Source organism: Macaca mulatta, chromosome 3 (assembly GCF_049350105.2).
Source record: "Macaca mulatta isolate MMU2019108-1 chromosome 3, T2T-MMU8v2.0, whole genome shotgun sequence".
Classification (NCBI taxonomy): domain Eukaryota; kingdom Metazoa; phylum Chordata; class Mammalia; order Primates; family Cercopithecidae; genus Macaca; species Macaca mulatta.
In genome coordinates, this window is record NC_133408.1 from 13,754,487 (window position 1) to 13,779,745 (window position 25,259).

Consider the following 25,259-nt stretch of genomic DNA (forward strand, 5'->3'; position numbering starts at 1 on the left):
AGCCAGGATGGTCTCGATCTCCTGACCTCGTGAGCCGCCCGTCTTGGCCTCCCAAAGTGCTGGGATTACAGGCTTGAGCCACCGCGCCCTGCCTATTTGTTTTATTTTATTATTTTTTTGAGACAGAGTTTCGCTCTTGTTGCCCAGGATGAAGTGCAATGGCATGATCTCGGCTTACTGCAACCTCCGCCTCCTGGTTTCAAGCGATTCTCTTGTCTCAGCATCCTGAGTAGCGAGGATTACAGGCGCGCACTGCCACGCCTGGCTAATTTTTTTTCTTTTTTTCTTTTTTTGGTAGTGATGGGGTTTCTCCATGTTGGTCAGGCTGGTCTCGAACTCCCGACCTCAGATGATCCGCCCGCCTTGACCTCCCAAAGTGCTGGGATTACAGATGTGAGCCACCGTGCCCGGCTGTAAGTTTAAATACTTCCATTAAATGGTTTATAGACTGACTGAGAAGAATTAGGGCCACAGTTTGAACCAGTGTCTTGGCTGTTCGCTTTCTCCTTTTTAGTGATCTTTAAGACTTTGAAAGCCTTTGACAAATGGTAAATAAAGGAAAATTTAATAAAAGGTAAATAAAACTGAGTTTCTCTGGCCATCATAAGACTTCTTTTAAGTAATCTTTTTTATTGTATAGGAAAGTAAAATGAAGCATGTTTGCCTTTGTAGTACAAGGTTGAACTGTAAACACATTCTCGGTAAGACAGGTGCCCAGAGAGTGTTGCATATTCTCTTATTTGATCACTTTGAGAAAGATTTTCTAAATGTACTTATTTGAAAACTACATTATAGTTGTCATTTTATCCTTTGCCAGCGCTGTTTTTCCATTTTTGCTTACATTTAGTCTGGAAGACTTGTTATTTTATTTCATGTATACGTATTTATTTTTAGGTGACTATGAAAGGCTTATATTTCCAACAGAGTTCCACAGATGAAGAAATAACATTTGTATTTCAAGAAAGGGTAAGAAAAAATGTTTAATCATTAAAGAAGTTACTGTATCTTTATATGCAATAAACCCACTTTTAAATGACATGTTACTATGTTACTTTGAGTAACATGAGACTTTGAGACTTAATGAAGAAAAATTACTTAAATGAAACTCCTCAAATTACAGTACTTTCCTTTAAATTTTATGTGAAAATGGTGGCTCATATTGTAGTTTAACTGTTTTTTAAGTTTTATTTTGTTTTTAATTGACACATAATTGTACATATTTATGGGGTACCATGTGATGTTTTGATTCATGTATAAATTATGTAACGATCAAATCAGAATGATTAGCATATCCATCAGTAAAATACTTGCCATTTTGTTGTGTCACTCAAAATTCTCTCTTCTAGCTATATTGAAATATGTAATACATTCTTAACTATAGTTACCCTACTGTACAATAGAACACCAGAACCTATGCCTTCCATCTATCTGTAACTTTGTACCTGTTGACAAACCTCTCTCCCCAGCTCCTACCCCTTTAATCTCCGCAGCCTCTAATAACCATTATTGGACTCTCTAAGTCTATGCAATCAACTTTCTAGGATTCCATATTTGAGTGAGATCATGTAGCATTTGTCATTCTGTGCTTAGCTTATTTCACTTAACACAACATTCTCAAGATTCATCCATATTTTCACAAATGACAGGATTTTTTTCTTTTTATGGCTGAATAGTATTCTGTTGTGTATATATACCACATTTTCTTTATCCATTCATTTGTCGATGGACACTTAGGTTGATTCCATATCTTCGCTATTGTGAATAGCTGCAGTAAACATGGAGGTACAGCTATCACTTTGACATGTTGCTTTCATTTCCTTTGGTTGTATGCATACCCAGGAGAGGGATCGTTGGATTACATGATAGTTCTTTTTTTTTTTTTTTTAATTTTATTTTATCTTTTAATTGAGACAGAGTCTCACTGTGTTGCCCAGGCTGGAGTGCAGTGGTGCCATCCCAGCTCACTGCAACCTCTGCCTCTCAGGTTCAAGTGGTTCTCCTGCCTCAGCCTCCTGAGTAGCTGGGATTACAGGCATGCACCACCATGCCCAGCTAATTTTTGTATTTTTAGTAGAGACAGGGTTTCGCCAGGTTGGCCAGGCTGGTCTCAAACCCCTGACCTCAGGTGATCCGCTCACCTCGGCCTCCCAAAGTGCTAGGATTATAGGCATGAGCCACTGCGCCCAGCCTGGTAGTTCTATTTTTAATTTTTTGAGGAACATTCATATTTTTGTCCTTAATGGCTATACTAATTTACATGACCACCAATGGTGTTTAAGAGTTCCCATTCTCCACATCCTCACCAGCATTTGTTACATTTTGTCTTTTTGATAATAGCCTTTCTAATGGGGATGAGGGGATATCTTCTTGTGGTTTTGATATCTATTTCCCTGACAGCTGTGTTTGAGTGATATTCAAACCAGGGATGCAAGGATAGTTCAACATAAGCAAATCAATAAATGTGATACATCACATTAACAGAATGAAGGACATAAACCCTCTGATCATCTCAATAGATACAGAAAAACCATGTAATAAAATTCAACATCCCTTCATGATGAAAACCCTATATAAATTAGGTACAGAATGAATATATGTCAATATAATAAAAGTCATGTATAACAAACCTGCAGCTAACATCATACTGAACAAGAAAAAGTTGGAAGCTTTTCCTCTAAAATCTGGAACAAGACAAGGATGACCACTTTCACTGCTTCTATTCAACATAGTACTAGAAGTCCTAGCCAGAGCGATTAGGCAAGAGAAAGAAAGAGCGTTCGAATTGGAAAGAAGAAAGTCAAACCATCCCTGTTGTTTGCAGATGATGTGATCTTATATATAGAAAACTCTACAGACTCCACCAAAAACCTGTTGGAACTAATTAATGAATTCAGTAAAGTTGCAGGATACAAAATAAAAAATCAGGAGGCAGGGCGCGGTGGCTCACACCTGTAATCTTAGCACTTTGGGAGGCCAAGGCGGGTGGATTGCCTGAGCTCAAGAGTTCAAGACCAGCCTGGGCAACACAGTGAAACCCCATCTCTACTAAAAATACAAAATATTAGCCGGGCGTGGCGGTATATGCCTGTAGTCCCAGCTACTCAGGAGGCTGAGGCAGGAGAATTGCTTGAACCTGAGAGGCGGAGGTTGTAGTAAGCCAAGTTTGTGCCACTGCACTCCAGCCTGGGCAACAGAGCAAGCCTCTGTCTCCAAAAGAAAAAAAATAATAGCAGTTCTTTTTGTAGTTGTTGTTTTGTTTTTCTGAGACAGGGTCTTGCTCTGTCACTCACACTGGAATACAGTGGTGCAATCTGGGCTCACTGCAACCTCCCCCAGCATCAGCTCCCACCTCAGCCTGCTGAGTAGCTGAGACTACGGGCATGTGCCACCGTGCTTGTCCGACTGACTTTGTTTTTTTGTAGAGGCAGGTTTCACCGCATTGCCCAGGCTGGTCTCGAATTCCTGGGCTCAAGCTATCCTCCCACCTCAGCCTCCCAAAGTGCTGGAATTACAGGCATGCACCACCGCGCCTGGCCAAGTAGCAGTTCTCTATACCAACAGCAAACTATCTGAAAAAGAAATTAAAAGGCGAGGCGCCTATAATCCCAGCACTTTGGGAGACCGAGGGTGGAAGATCACTTGAGCCCAGGAGTTCAAGGTCAGCCTGGGCAACAAAAGGAGACCCTGTCTCTACAAAAAAAATTTTTTTTTAGTTAGCGAGGCATGCTGGCTGACACCTGTAGTCCCAGCTACTTGGGAGGCTAAGGTAGAGGGATCACTTGCGCCCAGGAGGTCAAGGCTGCAGTGATCCATGATCTTGACACTGCACCCCAGTCTGGGCAACAGAGCAAGACTTGTCTCAGAAAAAAAGAGAAAGAAATTAAGAAGGCAACCCCATTTATAATAGCTATAAAGAATAAAAAATAAAATGCCCAGGAATAAATTTAACCAAGGAGGTGAAATATCTCTACGATGAAAACTATAAAATATTGATGGAAGAAATTGAAGAGAACAGTCATAAGTGGAAAGATAGTCTGTGTTCATTAATTGGAATAATTAATATTGTTAAAATGTCCATACTACCCAAAGCCATCTACAGACTCAATTCAATCCCTATTAAAACGCCAATGGCATTTTTCACAGAAATAAAAAAAAATTGTAACAATCATATGGAACCACAAAATACTCTGAATAGCCAAAGCCATCTTTACCAAAAGAATAAAGCTGCAGGCATTACACTACCTTACTTTAAAAAATATTTTTAAAAGAATTGCTGCAAAAGAGGTTTTAGTTCCTCAAGGTGGTAGCGTAAAAGGTATTAGGAAGACAGAACAAACTTAATAGTCTTACGTGTTGCGAAATAACATGTAATACCACAATAATGCAAGTTTTCAGAAAGTAGCTATATTTCAGAAAAGACCTTGTCTTGGCCAGGCACGGTGGCTCACACCTATAATTCCAGCACTTTGGGAGGCCGAGGCAGGCGGATCACGAAGTCAGGAGATCGGGACCATCCTGGCTAACATGGTGAAACCCCGTCTCTACTAAAAATGCAAAAAATTAGCCAGGTGTGGTGGCATGTGCCCATAGTCCCAGCTACTTGGGAGGCTGAGGCAGGAGAATGGTGTGAACCCGGGAGGCGGAGCTTGCAGGGAGCGGAGATTGCACCACTGCACTGCAGCCTGGGTAAGAGAGCAAGACTCTGTCTCAGAAAAAAAAAAAAAAACAGACCTTGTCCCGTATGTGAAATGGAAGAGGTAGAAAAATACTGTTTTCCATACACATTTCAGAGATTGCCAAAGTTACCTCATTTACTAAGTTTTAAATGATCACTCATACTCATATTATCACCAAGTTTTTATTACTTTAAGCATAGATAGTAGAATTTTCATATATAGTATTGGTGATTATTAGAAAGATTTGTAGCAAGCCAAAATCATTCTTCCATAAATTTAGGGATTAAAAGTAAGTGCTATATGTTAATCAGTATTTCATAATAATTATGAGAGTTTGGATCGTGAATGCAATCCAGTTTTCTCTCTTGTCTGTCACTAACTCCTAAAACATTTAGGCCGTGCACAGTGGTGCACTCCTGTAATTCCAGCACTTTGGGAGGCCGAGGCAGGAGGATCACTTGAGCCCAGGAGTTCAAGACCAGCCTGGGCAAAAAAAGTGAGACCCCCATTTCTACCAAAAAAAAAAAAAAATGGCTAGGCGTGGTGGCACCCACCTGTGTAGGTCAAGGCTACAGCGAGCCGTGTTCACACCACATCACTCCAGCCTGGATGATAGAGCAAGACTCTGTCTCAAAAAAACAAAAACAATTAGGCCAGGGCTCTGTGTTTCAGACAGCTTGACTTCTGTCATTGATCAGGATGAGGGTCAGGGGTTGATTGGTTCTTGGGAAGAAACATCTCCAGGTTCACAAGATCATGAGTAAAATTCACAAACTCACCAATATTATTGAACATCTTCATATTATCACCAAGTTTTGTCAAAACTGAGATTTAAAAAGATGTTCTCAGATTGTGTTCCTGATAAATAAAACACAGTGATCCCTGTGATACATCACAGGAGGGGCTATATAAGTGGCTATTCTTGGCCAGCTTTTGATCTAATCGTGGGCATATTAGGGGTAGAGGAGACTGATTTAATTATCAGTACCAGGTACAGTTGTTTAGCGGAGGTGATATTATATTTGATAATATAGGTGGATGACATTGAGTGTCTGAATTTGGACTATGTTTGCCTTTGAATTTCTTTTGTTCTTTTCTTTTTCCTTTTTTTTTTTTTTTTTTTTTTTTTTTTTGAGACAGGTCTCGCTCTGTCACCCAGGCTGGAGTGCAGTGGCACAATATCAGCTCACTGCAACCTCCACCTCCTGGGTTCAAGCGATTCTCCTGTCTCAGCCTCTCAAGTACTTGGGACTACAGGCGTGCGCAACCATGCCCAGCTATTTTTTGTATTTTTAGTAAAGACCAGGTTTCACTATGTTGGCCAGGCTGGTCTCAAACTCCTGACCTTAAGTAATCCATTTGCCTTGGCCTCCCAAAGTGCTGGGATGACAGACGTGAGCCCCCATGCCCAGCCTTGCCTTTGAATTTCTATCTAGAAGTGGAATCTGAGAGATAATTAGGTTCAGTTGCATTGGTATGTTGACCCCAGAATCCCATGGGGCATGGTGAAATGTCCAAGACACATGTTAAGGAAGAGTTGAATAAAGGAGTGTAAGGAATTCCACTGGCTGGCCAGTCTCACTGGCTTACGCCTGTAATCCCAGCAATTTGGGAGGCCGAGGTGGGCAGATCACCTGAGGTCAGGAGTTCAAGACCCCAACCTGGCCAACGTGGCGAAACCCCATCTTCTACTAAAAATACAAAAAAAAAATTAGCCAGGCATAGTGGCTCATGCCTGTAATCCCAGCTACTCAGGAGGCTGAGGCAGGAGAATCACTTTAACCCGGGAGGCGGAGGTTGCAGTGAGCTGAGATTGTGCCACAGCACTCCAACCTGGGTAACAGAGAAACTCTAGCTCAAAACAAAAAAAAAAGGAAAAAATAATTTTACTGGCTGGACACAGTGGCCCACACCTGTAATCCCAGCACTTTGGAAGGCTGAGATGGGAGGATCACTTTAGCCCAGGAGTTCAAAACCAACCTGGGCAACTCAGCGAGACACCATCTCTATTTCTTAATTATATTTTTAAAAAAGAATTTCACTTATAGCATTAAGAAAATTTAAGGTCTGGGCACTATGTCTCATGCCTTTAATCCCAGCACTTTGGGAGGCTGAGGCATGAGGATTTCTTGAGCCCAGGACTTAAGAGACGAGCCTGGGCAACATAGCAATACCCCAGTCCTACAAAAAAAATTAAAAATCAGCTGGGTGTGGCGGGGCATGCCTGTAACCCCAGCTACTCGGAAGGCTGAGGCAGGAGGATCACTTAAGCCCTGGAGGATGAGGCTGCAGTGAGCTGTGATTGTGCCACCGCACTCCAGCCTGGGAGACAGAATGAAACCCTGTCTCAAAACAAAACAAACAAAAAAATAAAATTCTAAAAATTAGTAAAAGCCGGCTGGGCACAGTAGCTCACACCTATAATCCCGACACTTTGGGAGGCCGAGGTGGGTGAATCACGAGGTCAGGAGATTGAGACTATCCTGGCTAACACGGTGAAACCCCGTCAATACTAAAAATACAAAAAATTAGCCAGGTGTGGTGGCGGGCACCTGTAGTCCCAGCTACTCAGGAGGCTGAGGCAGGAGAATGGCGTGAACCCGGGAGGCGGAGCTTGCAGTGGGCCAAGATCGTTCCACCGCATTCCAGCCTGGGCAACAGAGCAAGACTCTGTCTCCAAAAAAAAAAAAATTCTAAAGGCTCTAAGTTATGTGTATATGTGTTTAAGGATATCTCTGTAAACATGAAGATCCAATGTTCTGAGATTATTTAGGTTGGAATAAAGGAGTACAGTATTTGCTGCTTTACTTTGTTATCCTAACTTTATTGTCTACACATATATCCATATTGTTATTTGAGTACTTTTAAAAATATATGTCTGAAAGCTTTTTTAAAATTGTACCCCCAAATTTTCTTTATTCTTTTTTTATTATATACATTTCTATAATTACTTATAGTTGTTAAAATTAGCTGTGAGATTTGGGGTCTGATTAATTTTGTTTAATTATGTGTGAAAATTTTCACAGCATAAAGAAGTTCTCATAGGAATGTGTGAATAACATATTCTTTTATTATCCTTTGGTTCTAGGAAAATCTTCCTGTTACAGAGGATAACTTTGTAAAACTTCAAGTTAAAGCTTGTGCCCTCAGCCAGATAAATACAAAGGTATTGGTTCTTTTATTATGGCGCAAAGTAAAATGAGAGTTTCTTAGTGTATTTAGTGTATAAATATAATGATAACTGACATCTCAGTGTGAAGAATTTATTATCATCTTGATTTTTATTAACTTTTTTATTTGAGACGGAGTTTCGCTCTTATCGCCCAGGCTGGAGTGTAGTGGTGCAATCTCAGCTCACTGCAACCTCTGCCTCCTGGGTTCAAGCAATTCTCCTGTCTCAGCCTTCTGAGTACCTAGGATTACAGGGGTACACCACCACACCCAGCTAATTTTTGTATGTTTTTTAGTAAAAATGGGTTTTGCCGTGTTGGCCAGGCTGGTCTCAAACTCCAGACCTCAGGTGATCCACCTGCCTTGGCCTCCCAAAGTGCTGGGATTCCAGGCGTGAGCCACTGCGCCCGGCCTACCATCTTTAGAAGAATAGAACAGCTAGGGGAGAAAATTTAGTGTGCTTTTGTGTATTTCTGTATAAGGGACATTATTAGTCTGATTGAAGTTACATATTTTATATGAAAATACAAATATTTTATAAGAAAATAGAAATATTTAATGTAAATATTTTATAATATTTTATAAACTTTACATTGCAGAAAACAGTTTATAATTAACAAAGTCTATTATTAAGGAAGAAATAAATAATAAAATAGAAACTAGAAACCTAATCAGTTTATTAGCTACCAATTAGATATTTAATTAATATCATTAGTTATGGTTCATCTTTCTCTTGTCATTTCTTTTTGCGTTGCTCTCTCATAAACATACATCTCTACCTCACACTGCCCTGCAGTAATCTTTCATTATTGACCATGAAATACATAGAACGTTTTCTTTTTTTTTTTTTTTTTTTTTTGAGACGGAGTCTCGCTCTGTCGCCTGGGCTGGAGTGCAGTGGCCGGATCTCAGCTCACTGCAAGCTCCGCCTCCCGGGTTTACGCCATTCTCCTGCCTCAGCCTCCCGAATAGCTGGGACTACAGGCGCCCGCCACCTCGCCCGGCTAGTTTTTTGTATTTTTTTAGTAGAGACGGGGTTTCACCGTGTTAGCCAGGATGGTCTCGATCTCCTGACCTCGTGATCCGCCCGCCTCGGCCTCCCAGAGTGCTGGGATTACAGGCTTGAGCCACCGCGCCCGGCCACATAGAACGTTTTCAGTGGTAAATAAACTGTGGTTGAATGTGCCATGATAAATTGAGCAGGTCCATTTACTCCGTTTTTTTGTTTGTTTTGTTTTTTAGGATTAATGCCATAGTTTACATGACCCATAACTTATTGGATTATAATGTGACTATAATTTTTAGGAATCTAAAAGTCTTCTTTGATAAAGTCACACTTAGGAAATTACAGACCGGGTATAGGCTTTCATTGGGCAACTCTGTAACATGAGCATGACTTGACAAATGCATTAGTGGGATCCCCTGAAGTCTTTTCACAAGAGTACTAGTACTAGATCTTGTCTGCAGATTTCTGTCTTCAGATGTTTTTTTTAAAACTGAAAAATCCATTAAAATCCAAGCCTAGGAAATAATCTCCTTGTCTAACAGAAATAAATAGTAAATTATGGTAAAATCAGTTGAATGAAATATTGCACATCTGTTAAGCATAATGGTTATGAAAACTGTGTGGGTAATGTAAGAAAATGCTTATGGTAAGTGAAGGAGCCAGGATGTAATTGCTAAAACCATGGTTTTAACTCCATACAAATGTGCATAAAAGAAATACTGTGGCCAGGCACAGTGGCTCACACCTGTAATCCCAGCACTTTGGGAGGCCGAGGCAGGCGGATCACAAAGTCGAGAGATCGAGACCATCCTGGCCAACATGGTGACACCCCGTCTCTACTAAAATTACAAAAATTAGCTGGGCATGGTGGCACGTGCCTGTAGTCCCAGCTGCTCGGGAGGCTGAGGCAGGAAAATTGCTTGAACCTGGGAGGCAGAGGTTGCAGTGAGCTGAAATCATACCACTGCACTCCAGCCTGGTGACAGAGCAGGACTCCATCTGAAAAAAAAAAAAAGAAAAGAAATACTGTAAAACACCCAGTACTTCTGTAAGAATGTCATATGAGCATCTTAAGAAAAGTATAGTGTTCCATATTGAATAAGAGACTTCTGACAATCAGGTATACATACAGGAGATCAGAAAATTGAAAAATAAATATAGAAGAGAATTATTTCAATTTCTTTTTACTTACTGTTCCTAAAATATTATGGTATCTACAGATACGTTCAGCCTCTCTAATGTTAAGTGCCAGGAGCTTAAACCACAGGCTTATCTTAGTACACCGTGTTACTTCAAAAGACAAGTACTTATAATTAATTTGGTCACAGTCTAATAAAATACCAATCTCTTAAAAATGTAGCCTTAACGAAAAGAAACTCCAGTCACCATGAATCTGAAATTATATGGGAGATTACCTGTTAATATTCATCACTACTTCTCACCCACTTCTAACCCAAGGCTTTTAACAAGTCAGGTGATTTTAAAGGGTATGGGAATGGAGAACCCTTTGTTCTCATTGGCCACACCCCGTTATTCAACAGTATTCTCTCCAGACTACCCTCCCTTCACCTGAATAAGATGACTGATAGTGTTTAGACAACCAAGAAATGTTTTGGCCATAATTTCCCTTCATACTTGGCAGAGTAAAGATGTTAAACAAAGGATGTTAATGGTAATTTGAATAAGAATATTCATTCCTAAGTCCTGCAGATCAACTAATGCCTCAGTAAATTCTTCGTTTCCTACCCTTTAGAGAAACCTATTTTGTGAAGTTATTTGCTTTGTCTTAATTCCAAAACTTGAACCATATTTGCTCTTTCTGTGATTTGACTTTTGCTCTTGCTTTCCTCACACATTAAAATAGAGTCCAGGATTTCTTCTGACGATAGTATGTTAACAGCCTTTGTCATGATTTAGCTTCTGGCAGAAATGAAGATGAAAAAGGATTTATTTCCTGTTGGGAGAGAAATTGCTGGAATTGTATTAGATGGTAAGTATACAGATGTGAGTATATGTATTTATTTTTTAAGGTAAAAGAAATTAAATGGTAGCTAATTGGTTTCCTGGTACATAAAATTATATACAGCCTTTGAAATTTGAATTTAATTATATGAAAATGTCCTTTTTTATTTTTATTTTTATTTTTTTGAGAGACAAGGTCTCTCTGTGTTGCCAAACCTGATCATAGCTTCAGCCTTAACTCCTGGGTTCAAGTGATCCTGCTGCCTCAGCTTCCTGAATAGCTGAGTCTACAGCAAGCTTGTCCAACCAGCATGCGGCCCAGGACAGCTTTGAAGTCAGCCCAACACAAATTCGTAAATTTTCTTAAAACATTATGTTGATTTTTTGACCAGGCGCGGTGGCTCACGCCTGTAATCCCAAGCACTTTGGGAGGCCAAGGCGGGCGGATCACAGTCAGGAGATCAAGACTAGCCTGGCTAACACAGTGAAACCCCGTCTCTACTAAAAATACAAGGCCGGGCACGGTGGCTCAAGCCTGTAATCCCAGCACTTTGGGAGGCCGAGACGGGCGGATCACGAGGTCAGGAGATCGAGACCATGCTGGCTAACACGGTGAAACCCCGTCTCTACTAAAAAAAAAAAAAAAAAAAAAAAATACAAAAAATTAGCTGGGCGTGGTGGCGGGCGCCTGTAGTCCCAGCTACTCAGGAATCTGAGGCAGAAGAATGGCATGAACCCAGGAGGTGGAGCTTGCAGTGAGCCGAGATCGTGCCACTGCACTCCAGCCTAGGCGACAAGTGGGAGACTCTGTCTCAAAAAAAAATTAATTAAATTTTTTTTAAATGTGATTTTTTTTTTTTAATTCATCAGCTATCATTTAGTGTTAGTATATTTTATGTGTTGCTCAAGACAATTCTTTCTCTTCCAGTGTGGCCCAGGGAAGCCAAAAGATTGGACACCCCTGGTCTACAGGTATACAACATTATGCCTGGCTTTGTCTGGCTTTTTTTTTTTTTTTTTCTTTTCAGACAGAGTCTCACTCTATCACCCAGGCTGCAGTGCAGTGGCATGATGTCCACTCCACTGCAACCTCCGCCTTCCAGATTCAAGCGATTCTGCCTCAACCTTCCAAGTAGCTGGGACTACAGGCACTCGTCACCACGCCTGGCAAATTTTTGTATTTGTTGGTAGAGATGGGTTTCACCATGTTGGCCAGGCTGGTCTCGAACTCCTGACCTCAAGTGATCTGCCCACATCGTCTCCCAAAGTGCTGGGATTACAGGCATGAGCCACTGTCCTTGGCCCTTTTTATTTTTAATTGAAAAGAAAAATAGGACTTAATTGGTATTTTATAATTGAAGAGCTTATTACAGTGTAGTAAATGTTTAGGGGTTATATATTTAAATCCATAAGTGATCATATATTGAATAGAATGACCAATATTGTCTTTTTATGTTGAAATAATGATCTTAACATACAGAACAGTAAGCCTTATATCAGGCTTTTGATATAATTTATTTCTAAATAGACCTATACTTAATATTCACTAACAGGTGGTTCATGATTAATGTGTTTGCTCTTACCTCGTATGCGAATGAATAAATGTGTTAAGGTATGTTAGACTATATTTGAGTTTTACCTGTGATTTTAACATATAATAGATTTGATACTCTATGTAATCTTCTGACAAAGCTAAATGATAATTGTGTTTCCTTTTTTCTCAGTCTGTAGAAAAATAAATATAATAACCAGATGATCATTCATTCTACATTTAGTGAGCAATTGCTAAGTGCTTAGGATATAAGTGAAATGAAGTCCTTGCCCTTAAACAGTTCACTCTCTAGGGGAGAGACAAATACATACGTGAGCAGGTTATTATGTAAGCTCCGAAGAAAGCTGCTTAACCCGGCCAGAAGAAACAGGAAAGGCGTCTTGGAGTAAGATGTCCAAATAATAAGGGGCAGGCAGGTGGAGAATCACACCCAGCAGGGAGGATATTATGAGCAAAGACAAGCAAGTGAAAGTGGGATGTGTATAAGAATTACAAAGAGTTTGGTATTGCTAGAGCAAGATGAAGTCCTGGGCAGGCGTCAACAGCATGGTACTTGGTAGCAGAGAAACATTTTGTCAAGAAAATTCTCCTCCTGGGCTGGGTGTGGTGGTTCACACCTGTAATCCCAGCCTTTGGGAAGCAGAGGTGAGAGGATCGCTTGAGCCCAGGAGTTTGAGCCAACAGAGTAAGACCCCGTCTCAAAAAAAGAAAAGAAAAAAGAAAAAAAAAATTCTCCTTCAAATATTGCAGAATAAAAGATATTGCACAAAATACTTTCATGATGATGTGAACACTAATTCCTGCCTTCCAAAAATAAAGCAGGAGGATAGGCAAGGGCCAAGACCTTTAGTTGAGACTTAGATATCAGATTGTACTTTAGGGAGATTATTAGAGTAGCCATTTGAAGGAAGGGTGGATGTGAGGCAAACAAGTCTATAGGCGAGAGGACTGGTTGGGTTGTAGACCAAGAGGCAAGAGACAGCAAAGTCCACAACCTCAACAGTGGTGGCAGAGGTGGAGAAGAGGGATGGATTCAAGACATATTGAGGAAATAAAGTCAGCAGAACCTAGTAATTCATTGGAACTGGGAAATTAAAAACAGATGAGAACCAGGAATGGCTTACAGAATTCTGGTTCAGGCTTGAATTGGAACCAACATTTGATAAAGGAAGAGATCCGTCCAACATCTTAGTGAGGCTGCAGTGTCTGCTGCTGCTCTCCGAGCTTCACAGTGCCGCCCAAGGACGACAAGAAGAAGAAGGATGCCGGAAAGTCGGCCAAGAAAGACAAAGACCCAGTGAACAAATCCGGGGGCAAGGCCAAAAAGAAGAAGTGGTCCAAAGGCAAAGTTCGGGACAAGCTCAATAACTTAGTCTTGTTTGACACAGCTACCTATGACAAACTCTCTAAGGAAGTTCCCAACTATAAACTTATAACCCCAGCTGTGGTCTCTGAGAGACTGAAGATTTGAGGCTCTATGGCCAGGGTAGTCCTTCAGGAGCTCCTTAGTAAAGGACTTATCAAACTGATTTCAAAGCACAGAGCTCAAGTAATTTACACCAGAAATACCAAGGGCGGAGATGCTCCAGCTGCTGGTGAAGATGCATGAATAGGTCCAACCAACTGTACATTTGGAAAAATAAAACTTTATTAAATCAAAAAAAAAAAGGAAGATGATCCAATTAGGAGGAACATTATGAGTTCAGATTTATACTTACTAAGTCAAGGTACTTAAGTGCCGTCTCACTGGCAATATCTAGTAAGCAATTAAATGAGTTTAAAGCTCAAGGGTGAGAGATCTATGCTGGAAAGTATATATTTGAGAAATGTCAGCATGTAGGTTGTATTTGAAATAATAGAGTTGATGAATTCTCCGAGAGAGAGTGGAAAAGGATGAGAGATGTAAACAAAGAACCCTTTGGAATGCACTGTTTGAGGGTCAGTTAAAAGAAGAGGAGTATCAAGGACAGCAAGAAAAAAAGAGTCAGAGTGACCTTAGGAGGACAGGGATCAGCAGTAGAAGGGAAAGAGAAAAGTACAGTGAATCAGAAGCCAAAAGGATTGGGGGATGATGGCACAGGAGGGAGCCAAAGAAGGAGCAAACTCCAAAAGGAGGGCTTGAAAGTAGAAATACCAGGCTTCAAATTACTTGCTAGTGGCAACAAATGCCTTCTGGGGCCATTTTGTTGACAGAGCCAGTCGAAGGGACCATTTCCAGATTCAGGTTTCCATCTTACTTCACTGCTTCACCTCAGTTCCTTTTCTGTTAAATAGAAGTAATAATACCTACCTTATTGATGTATTGTGAAGTTTAAATGTATAAATACACAACAATGCTGGGCACAAGGAGGCATTCAATAATATTTGGGTTTTTTCCTCCCTTTTCCTCTTGTAACTCTTTGAATGAAACTACTCAAATGAATTGACTGATAGTCAAGGCTTTTTCTCTACATATGCAGAGAAAATGTAACTATATCATTTCCATAAAGTTGCAGAAAACTTCTTGGTATCAACCTGAATTTATTTCCCAAATCAAAATCATTTTAATGTCACTCTTCTTAAGGGAGGAGACCACCCCTCATGTTGTCTTATGCCCAATTTCTGCCTCCAAAGAAAGAAGAAGTAAAAACTAATAGGCAGAAGTGAAATCCACAGGCAGACAGCCCAGTGCCACACCCTGGGCCTGGTTAAAGATCCACCCCTGACCTAACCGGTTATGTTATCTATAGATTCCAGACATTGTATGGAAATGCGTTGTGAAAATCCCTGTCCTGTTCTGTTCCATTCTGATTACCGGTGCATGCAGCCCCCAGTCCCATACCCCCTGCTTGCTCAATCGATCACGACCCTCTCACGCGGACCCCTTTAGAGTTGTAAGCCCTTAAAAGGGACAGGACTTGCTCACTCGGGGAGCTTGGTTTTTAGAGACATGAGTCTTGCCAAAGCTCCCAGCCGATTAAAGCCCTTCCTTCTTTAACTTGGTGTCTGAGGAGGGGTTTTGTCTGCGGCTTGTCCTGCTACATTCTCAGAATTCCCTGTTATATGAGACTCGGCAACAAAAGTAAAGATAGATTGGGCTAGCCACAGAAGGAGTAGAAAACAATATAATTATCATAGAAGCTATAGATTATTTTCCTTTACTCCTTCTTCCTTAAAGTCAGCTAAATAGAGGCCAGGCACAGTGGCTTACACCTGTAATCCCAGCACTTTGGGAGGCCAAGGCAGGTGGATCACTTGAGGTCAGGAGTTCAAGACCAGCCTGGCCAAGATGATGAAACCCTGTCTCTACTAAAAATACAAAATTAGCCAGGCATGATGGTGCATGCCAGTAGTCCCAGCTACTCGGGAGGCTGGGGCACAAGAATCACTTGAACCTGGGAGGCAGCGGTTGCAGTGAGCCGAGATCGCGCCACCGCATTCCAGCCTCAGTGACAAGAGCAGAACTCCGTCTCAAAAAAAAAAAAAAGGTCAGCTAAATAGGCAAAGAGAGACATACTTCTCCTGGTCTCAACAATCGCATAGTCCAAATATCTAGAGAATCCAGATTTGAAGTGTATATCCTGTAGTCCTTATAGACCATCAAAATGTTACTGAAATTTTTGGCCTTTTTTCTAAGTAAAATAAAATCAGTCTTTTTACAAATCCACAGACTTTAAAAATGTATTTTAATAGTTAAGAATTACGTTTAATAAATTTGTAATATTAACTATTAATTTTCTTCACTCTTCAGTTGGAAGCAAGGTATCATTCTTTCAACCAGATGATGAAGTAGTCGGTAAGTTATAGTTCATAGTCTTATTTCAAATCATCTATTTTACTGTCATCTCTGTTTTTTCTATATAACTATTAATGTTCACTGTGACCTTGCTTCATATAGAAATACTTTCCAGGCCAGGTGTGGTGGCTCACGTCTGTAATCCCAGCACTTTGGGAGGCCAAGGCGGGCGGATCACCTGAGGTCAGGAGTTCAAGACCAACCTGACCAACATGGAAAAACCCCGTCTCTACTGAAAATACAAAATTAGCCAGGCGTGGTGGCACATGTCTGTAATCCCAGCTACTCAGAAGACTGAGGCAGGAAAATTGCTTGAACCCGGGAGGCAGAGGTTGTGGTGAGCTGAGATCGCACCATTACACTCCAGCCTGGGCAACAAGAATGAAACTCCATCACAAAAAAAAAAAAAGAAAGACTTTCCTGGTTTTTGAAATTTACTGTCCAATTTCTATTGATGATAAAAATTGGGACCTTGATTGCAATAGCAGAACATTTAAAACTTTTTAATATTTAGCTGTAGAACAATGTTACAGATAAAAAGATAGTCATAGTTTCTATAGTACTTGGTGTAGCCTAGATTTTCTGGCAGATGCTTAGTCTGTGGCCAGACTGAAGTCTTTAGGGAAAAGGAAAGTCACAAATCACGTTCTTGAAGGCTGCTGACTCACTGGGCCATATAGAAGCTCCATGCACCGTTTCAACTGAAATCATACAGAGCTTTTCTCTTACAAATCTTGTAAAACTAAAAATTGACTTGAAACATTTAATTTATTGTTTTTTTTTTTTTAAATCCATAGTATTTTTGAAATTTGGCAACCTGTATGCTAGACAGTCACACAAACATAGGCTATGACTTTTATAGTTGCAACCTGCATCCTAGACAGTAACACAAATATAGGGTATGACTTTTATAGTAGTCTTTGAAATTTCCATTTCTCTGTGGAAGACATAAAGTTAAAAAACATTTATATAACATGTATTATATAGGGCCATATATATTATGCAGTGGCTCACACCTGTAATCCTAGCACTTTGTGAGGCCAAGACAGGGAGATCACTGGAGCTCAGTAGTTCAAGACCAGCCTAGGCAACATTGCGAAAGCTCGACTCTACAAAAAAAATACAAAAATTAGCCAGGTGTGGTGGTGCACACCTGTAGTCCTAGCTACTCGGGAGGCTGAGATGGGAGATTGCCTGAGCCTGGAAGTTTGAGGATGCATTGAGCCATGATCACGCCACTGTACTCCAGCCTGGTGACAGAGAGAGACCTTGTCCAAAAAAAAAAAAAAAAAAAGAGAAAGAAAAGAAAGAAAAAATATTTAGCCTTATAGCATGCTTGAAATTCTTAAAGGATAGATTTGTAAGAAGGTTTTCATCAGTATTTTATGGTACTGCCTTTGACTCAGGCATTATCCTGGAGAATTGATTATTTCTTTCTTATCTTTTTATTCTGCTCAGGAAATCAGTGGCACTCTGTATTATTCAAGATTCTTTTTGTAAGAAACCAAAAATAAAATCAGACTACCTTAGAAGAAAAATGGGATTTTATTAGAAACATACTCTGGCCGGGTGTGGTGGCTCATGCCTGTGAACACTTTGAGAGGCTGAGGTGGATGAATTACAGGGTCAGGAGTTCAAGACCAGCCTGGCCAACATGGTGAAACTGCGTCTCTACTTATAATACAAAGATTAGCCGGGCATGGTGGTGCATGCCTGTAATCCCAGCTACTGGGGAGGCTGAGGCAGGAGAATTGCTTGAACCCAGGAGGCGGAGGTTGCAGTGAGCCAAGATCACGCCATTGCACTCCAGCCTAGGCGACAGAGCGAGACTGTGTCTCAAAAAAAAAAAAAAGAAAAATACTGAGGTATGTTACGGAACCAAACTATAGGAAGGTAGCCATGCATCAAGGATAATTTTGTTTGTTTATTAGTTTGAGACACAGTCTTGCTCTTATCCCACGCTGGAGTGCAGTGGTGTAATCATGGCTCATTGCAGCCTTGAACTCCTAGAGTCAAGCAGTCCTCCTGCCTCAGCCTCCTCAATAGCTAGAACCACAGGTGCACACCATGACACCCAACTAATTTTTAAATTTTTCTTAAGATGAGGTCTCACTATGTTGACCAGGCTGGCTTTGAACTCCTGGCCTCAAGTGATCCTCCTGCCTTGGCCTCCCAAAGTGTTGGGATTACAAGTGTGAACCACCTTGCCCAACCCATCAGGGACAATTTTTTTTTTTGAGGGATGGAGTCTCACACTGTCACCCGGGCTGGAATGCAGTGGCGCAATCTCTGTTCACTGCAACCTCCACCTCCCAGGTTCAAGCAATTCTCCTGCCTCAGCCTCCCGAGTAGCCAGGATTACAGGTACCCGCCACTATGCCCAGCTAATTTTTTATATTTTTAGTAGAGACAGGGTTTCTCCATGTTGGCCAGGCTGGTCTCAAACTCCTGACCTCATGATTCACCTGCCTCAGCCTCCCAAAGTGCTGGGATTACAGGTGTGAGCCACCACGCCCGGCCCATCAGGGAGAAATTTAGCAAGGAGTCCAGATACTCCCAAGACTCTGACTTCGTTCTATAACATCAGCCATCATCTTACTATCACTCAGAGGGGAAAGAAGAAAGAGATAGGAGGAGTGGCACAGAGCACTTCCCTATTTCTGAATTTTTTCTTATCCACACTAGTAATTACTGGAACCTTCCTCAAAATTCCACTGAATAAAATTTGTAATAATACTTACTGGCCTCTCATTAGGAATGAATTTTTGACTTATATCCCTTAAATATCTTATTTTGATTTTTAGGAATTTTGCCCCTGGACTCTGAAGACCCTGGACTTTGTGAAGTTGTTAGAGTACATGAGCATTACTTGGGTATGTAGCAATCCAGTACTTTGGAGCTCACATAAGTCTTACTTCATTGACATATGGTTTAATAACATTTTAATTTTTTTGAATCTACCATGAGTGTTGTACTTAATAAAGTATCATTAACCAGTCATGTATATAAAAAATGTTTGGCTGATCATGTGAATACTCCTAGCTTATAATTAGTATTCATAAAATTCTTATTCAGACTAAACAATATATAGACCTTTAAGTTTTACTAACACTGCTCATGGTAAGATCTTTGAAAAGTGGTTTCTCTCTTGGCTGTTAAATTATATCCCTAATCAGAATTTTAAATTTTTTTTTACTCTTGGTTATTGATTGAAACAAAAAATGTACAAAATTTAGACAGTAGATGTAGAGTTTGAGACAGGAAAGAATTGAGAACACTCATCTCAGGCTGGGTGTGGTGGCTCACACCTGTAATCCCAGCACTTTGGGAGGCCAAGGTGGGCAGATCACCTGAGGCCAGGAGTTTGAGACCAGCCAGGCCAATATAGCAAAACCCTGTCTCTACTGAAAAGACAAAAAAATTAGCTGGGCCTGGTGGCACACGCCTATAATTCCAGCTACTCAGGAGGCTGAGGCATGAGAATCGCTTGAACTCTGGAGGTGGAGCCAAGATTGCACCATTGCACTACAGCCTGGGTGACAGAGCGAGACTGTGTCTCAAAAAAGAGAAAAAAAAGAACACTCATCTTTGGTTTCTATTGCAAATATCTTTTGACTAGTATTGAGTTTAACTGAAATGTTCATTTTTAATTTTTCTTATGGTTATTTACTTTTTGGATATTTAAAGTACACACACACACACACACACACACACACACACACATATACACTTAATGAAACCATATTAAACAGTTGCTTCATCTCCTAAGTAATCGGGAAAGCAATTAAAACCACTTCGAGATAACATTATGCATCCACTAGACTGACAAAAGTTAAAAAGTCTGACCATCAGCCAGGCGCAGTGGCTCACTCCTGTAATCCCAGTACTTTGGGAGGCCGAGGCGAGCAGATCATTTGAGGTCAGGAGTTTGAGACCATCCTAGCCAACATGGTGAAACCCCATCCCTACTAAAAATACAAAAAATCTTAGCTGGGCTATTGACGCATGCCTGTAATCCCAGCTACTCGGGAGGCTGAGACAGGAGAATCACTTGAACCCGGGAGGTGGAGGTTACAGGGAGCCGAGATGGTACCACTGCACTCAGCCTGGGTGACAGAGACTCCATCTCAAAAAAAAAAAAAAACTGACCATCCAAAGGGTGGGAAGGATGTGGAATGATGGAACCTTTCATGCACTGGAATGTAAGTTGGTACAAATATGTTAGAAAATAATTTAACATTATCTAATTAAGGTAATGATGTATATACATCAGATCTGGTAATTCCACTCATAGTTACGTAGCCTATGGAAATTTGATGTGCACTAGGAGACACACTGTATAAGAGTTCATAGCAGCATTATTTGTAATAGTGAAAGAAACTGGAAACAGCCTAAATGTCCATCACCAAGCAAATGGATAGTTGAAGATATTCATAGAATGAATTTCTATATAGCCGTGAAAATGAGTAAGAGCTAAACATATCAAAGTGAATGATTCTCACAAACAATATTGGTGAAAAAAGCAAGTTGCAGAAGAATACAAACAGTCACCATACCATTTATTTATATACAGTTCAAAAATGTACAAAATTAAGCATATGTTATTTAAGGATGTAGAGAAAAGGTAGAGGATGGAAAGTTAGGTGGAAGTTACCTGTGTGAGCAGGGGAGGAAGGTGTGGTCAGTGGACACACCAGGACTGCAGTGGTACAGCCAGCATATATTTCTTATACTGGGATTCATTATGTTCTTCATACCATATCCATAGGTGCAAATACATTCTTTTATGTTCTTGAACTATTGAATTAAACCTTTTCCTAGGTTCTTTTCTTAAATAATGTAATATCTAATCAGACCTTTTGGGGACAGAGGCCAATTTGGATTTGGGTCTTCCAAAAGATACATGCACACGTATGTTTATTGTGGCACTATTCATAATAGCAAAGACTTGGAATCAGCCCAAATGTCCATCAGTGACAGACTGGATTAAGAAAATGTGGCACATATACACCATGGAATACTATGCAGCCATAAAAAAGGATGAGTTCTTGTCCTTTGATGGCAGCTGGAAGCCATCATTCTCAGCAAACTGTCGCAAGAACAGAAAACCAAATACCACATGTTCTCACTCATAGGTAGGAATTGAACAATGAGATCACTTGGACACAGGAAGGGGAACATCACACACCGGGTCCTATTGTGGGGGTAGGGGGATGGCATTAGGAGATATACCTCATGTAAATGACGAGTTAATGGGTGCAGCACACCAACATGGCACATGTATACATATGTAACAAACCTGCATGTTGTGCACATGTACCCTAGAACTTAAAGTATAATAAAAAAGAAAAATAGTAATCTTACTCAGTTGGGTCCATGCAGTAACTCAAGCTAGGCTAACAAATCTTTGACATTTCATTGCTAAAATTATAAATTTAAAGTAATTTTTGTTTAAATTAATGTCATTCATTATATCTAAAATTTCCAATAATACTGTATTATTTTATTAAAAATTAATTTCCAAAAGACACTTTTTCAGAGATCTGAGGCCTGTACTTATTGGAATGTACATTAAACCTAGATAAGGAGCCAAGTATGTGTCTTCCTTTGAAAGATAAAGATCTCTTTCAAATACCATGCAGTGAAAGTCTCTATTAGCTATTTTGAAATTGTGCAGTTTGAAAATTGAGGATTGCCACTGGCTCCTTTACAGGAAACTATCTTGTTTTTGGCCCCAGAGTTTCCTTGGATGGTTGGCCTTATTGCCCTGTTCTTTTGAGAACGTCGTGAATATGGAGTCTTTTCATTAAGTAACCAAAACTAAATTGCTATAGAAGATAAATTATTAAAAACAACAACAATTGGCTGGGCGCGGTGGCTCATGCCTGTAATCCCAGCACTTTGGGAGGCTGAGGTGGGTGGATCACCTGAGGTCAGGAGTTCGAGACCAGCCTGGCCAACACGGTGAAACCCCATCTCTAAAGAATATAAAAACTAGCCGGGCGTGGTGGTAGGTGCCTGTAATCCCAGCTACTCGGGAGGCTGAGGCAGGAGAACTGCTTGAACTCAGGAGATGGAGGATGCAGTGAGCCAACACAGTGCCACTGCACTCCAGCCTCGGCGACAGAGTGAGACTCCGTCTCAAAAAAAAAGAAAAAAAAGGCCGGGCGCGGTGGCTCACGCCTGTAATCCCAGCACTTTGGGAGGCCGAGGCGGGCGGATCACAAGGTCAGGAGATCGAGACCACGGTGAAACCCCGTCTCTACTAAAAATTACAAAAAATTAGCCGGGCGCGGTTGTGGGCGCCTGTAGTCCCAGCTACTCGGGAGGCTGAGGCAGGAGAATGGCGTGAACCCGGGAGGCGGAGCTTGCAGTGAGCCGAGATCGCGCCACTGCACTCCAGCCTGGGCTGGGCGACAGAGCGAGACTCCGTCTCAAAAAAAAAAAAAAAAAAAGAAACCAACAACAACCAAACAAGGCCCATTCCTTTAGGCACTGATGAACACTGGAAAGTTATGACATGGACCAGAAGGAGAAAAGCAAATTAGAGCATCCATTTTCTAGCTATGAAGTTTAAGCTAAGACAGGCAAACCACACAAATGACCTTTTTCTTCTAACTTATTTATAAATTAGGAGGATGGATTAAAGTCCAGAAATCCACTAAAGTATATAGAGAAAACAATTGCAGATATTCCTTGAGGAAGAAAACACAACAAAATGTTTCTTTAAAAGAAGTACGACAGGCACGGTGGCTCATACCTGTAATCCCAGCACTTTTAGAGGCCAAGGCGGGTGGAACCCCTGAGGTCAGGAGTTTGAGACCAGCCTGGCCAACATGACAAAACCCCGTCTCTACTAAAAATATAAAAAATTAGCCGGGTGTGGTGGCGTGCACCTGTAATCCGAGCTACTCAAAAGGATGAGGCATGAGACTGGCTTGAACCCAGGAGACAGAGGTGAGCCAAAATTGCGCCACTGTACTCCAGCCTGGGTGACAGAGTGAGACTCTGTCTCAAAAAAATAAAATAAGATAAAATAAGTACTTTAAGGCTGGGTGTGGTGGCTTACGCCTGTAATCCCAACATTTTGGGAGGTTGAGGTAGGAGGATTGCTTGAGCCCAGGGGTTCAAGACCAGCCTTGGTTGCCGGGCGCGGTGGCTCAAGCCTGTAATCCCAGCACTTTGGGAGGCCGAGACGGGCGGATCGCGAGGTCAGGAGATCGAGACCATCCTGGCTAACACGGTGAAACCCCGTCTCTACTGAAAAATACGAAAAACTAGCTGGGCGAGGTGGCGGGCGCCTGTAGTCCCAGCTACTCGGGAGGCTGAGGCAGGAGAATGGCGTGAACCCGGGAGGCGGAGCTTGCAGTGAGCTGAGATCCAGTCACTGCACTCCAGCCTGGGCGACAGAGCGAGACTCCGTCTCAAAAAAAAAAAAAAAAAAAAAGACCAGCCTTGGCAACTTGCTTGTCTCTACCAGCAAATAAAATTTTGAAAAAAAAGAAAGAAAGAAAGAAAGAAAGACTTTAAGAATGGGCAACATAGCAAGATCATCTCAACAAAAAGTTTGTTTTTTAAAAAAAGAAAAAAACTAGGCCAAGCACAGTAGCTCACACCTATAATCCCAGCACTTTGGGAGGCCAAGGCAGAGCCAATCGCTTGAGCTCGGGAGTCCGAGACTAGCCTGGACAACATGGTAAAACCCTGTCTCTATAAGAAATCCAAAAAAAAAACTAGATGTGGTGGTATGTGCCTATAGCCCCAGCTGCTTGGGAGGCTGAGAAGGAAGAATTGCTTGAACCTAGGAGGTTGAGGCTACCGTTAGCTGTATTTGCGCCACTGCACTCCAGCCTGTCTCAGAAAAAAAGTAGTACTTTAAGAAGGACCTCTTACACAGCAAAGGAAACAGCAGTGTGCAGAGACAGCCTACAGACTGGGAGAAAATGTTGATAAGCTGTACATCTGATAAGCGGTTGATATAGTGATATATAAGGAGCTCAGACAATAGCAGGAAGAAAAAAACAAGTAGAAAAGGGTCAAAGGACCTGAATAGACGTTTCTCAAAAGAAGACGTGAAAAAATACTCGACATCAGTAATCATTAGGGAAATGCAAATTAAAATCACAAAGAAATACCATCTCATACCTGTCAGAATAGCTGCTATCAAAAAGACAAAAGGTAAGTATTGGCAAAAATGTAGAGAAAAGGAAAACTTTGTACGCTGTTGGTGGGAATGTAAATTAGTACAGTCATTATGGAAAGTGTATGAATGTTCCTCAAAAATCAAAACAGAATTACCATATGATTCAGCAATCCTCCTTCTGGATATTTGCCCCAGAAACTTTGAAATCAGATGTCTGCACTCCCATGTTCATTGCAGCAATATTCACAACAGCCAAGTTATGGACTCAACCTAAGTGTCCATCAACAGATGAATGAATAATGTGGGATAGATATATACAATGGAATACCGTTGAGCCTTTAAAAAGCAGGAAATTGTGTCATTTGTGACAACATGGATGGAAATGGAGAGCAGAGCACTATGCTGAGTGAAATAAGCCAGGCACAGAAAGACAGATACAGCATGTTCTCACTTTTGTGTGGAATCTAAAACAAACTCATAGAGGCAGAGAGTAGAATGGTGGCTACAGAGGCTGCGGGCTGGGGAGAATGGAGTGTTGGTGGACAAAGCGTATAAAATCTCAGCTAAACAGGAGGGATATGTATGTATGTATGTATGTATGTATTTATTTATTTATTTATTTATTTATTTTTGAGACAGAATTCTGCTCTTATTGCCCAGGCTGGAGTGCAGTGGCGCCATCTTGGCTCACTACAAGCTCCGCCTCCCAGGTTCAACCATTTCTCCTGCCGCAGCCTCCTGAGTAGCTGGGACTACAGGCGCCCGTCACCACGCCCAGCTAATTTTTTGTATTTTTAGTAAAGCCGGGGTTTCTCCATGTTGGCCAGGCCAGACTCGAACTCCTGACCTCAGGTGATCCACCCACCTCGGCCTCCCAAACTGCTGGTATTACAGGCGTGAGCCACTGCGCCTGGCCGAGGGGTATGTTTTTATTTTCAGTTCTTTGCACAGCATGGTGAGTATAGTTAATAATA

General features: G+C 41.1%; 1 protein-coding gene and 1 pseudogene across 7 annotated transcripts in view; both read left to right on the plus strand.

Moving 5' to 3' along the window:
- Nucleotides 1-25,259, plus strand: part of CRYZL1 (crystallin zeta like 1) — a 51,848-nt gene that overhangs the window by 8,719 nt on the left and 17,870 nt on the right. For 6 of the 7 annotated variants that reach the window (XM_077995803.1, XM_015132990.3, XM_077995806.1 and 3 more), the window contains exons 2-6: nt 895-966; nt 7,765-7,842; nt 10,771-10,843; nt 16,098-16,142; nt 18,947-19,015. In XM_077995803.1, the coding sequence (XP_077851929.1) occupies nt 901-966; nt 7,765-7,842; nt 10,771-10,843; nt 16,098-16,142; nt 18,947-19,015 (331 nt within the window). In that variant the 5' untranslated portion in view covers nt 895-900. Of the gene's footprint in view, nt 1-298; nt 414-894; nt 967-7,764; nt 7,843-10,770; nt 10,844-16,097; nt 16,143-18,946; nt 19,016-25,259 lie in introns of all 7 variants that reach the window. The other variant, XM_077995802.1, reaches the window with a different exon arrangement.
- LOC144340104 (small ribosomal subunit protein eS25 pseudogene) lies at nt 13,395-14,035 on the plus strand (annotated as a pseudogene).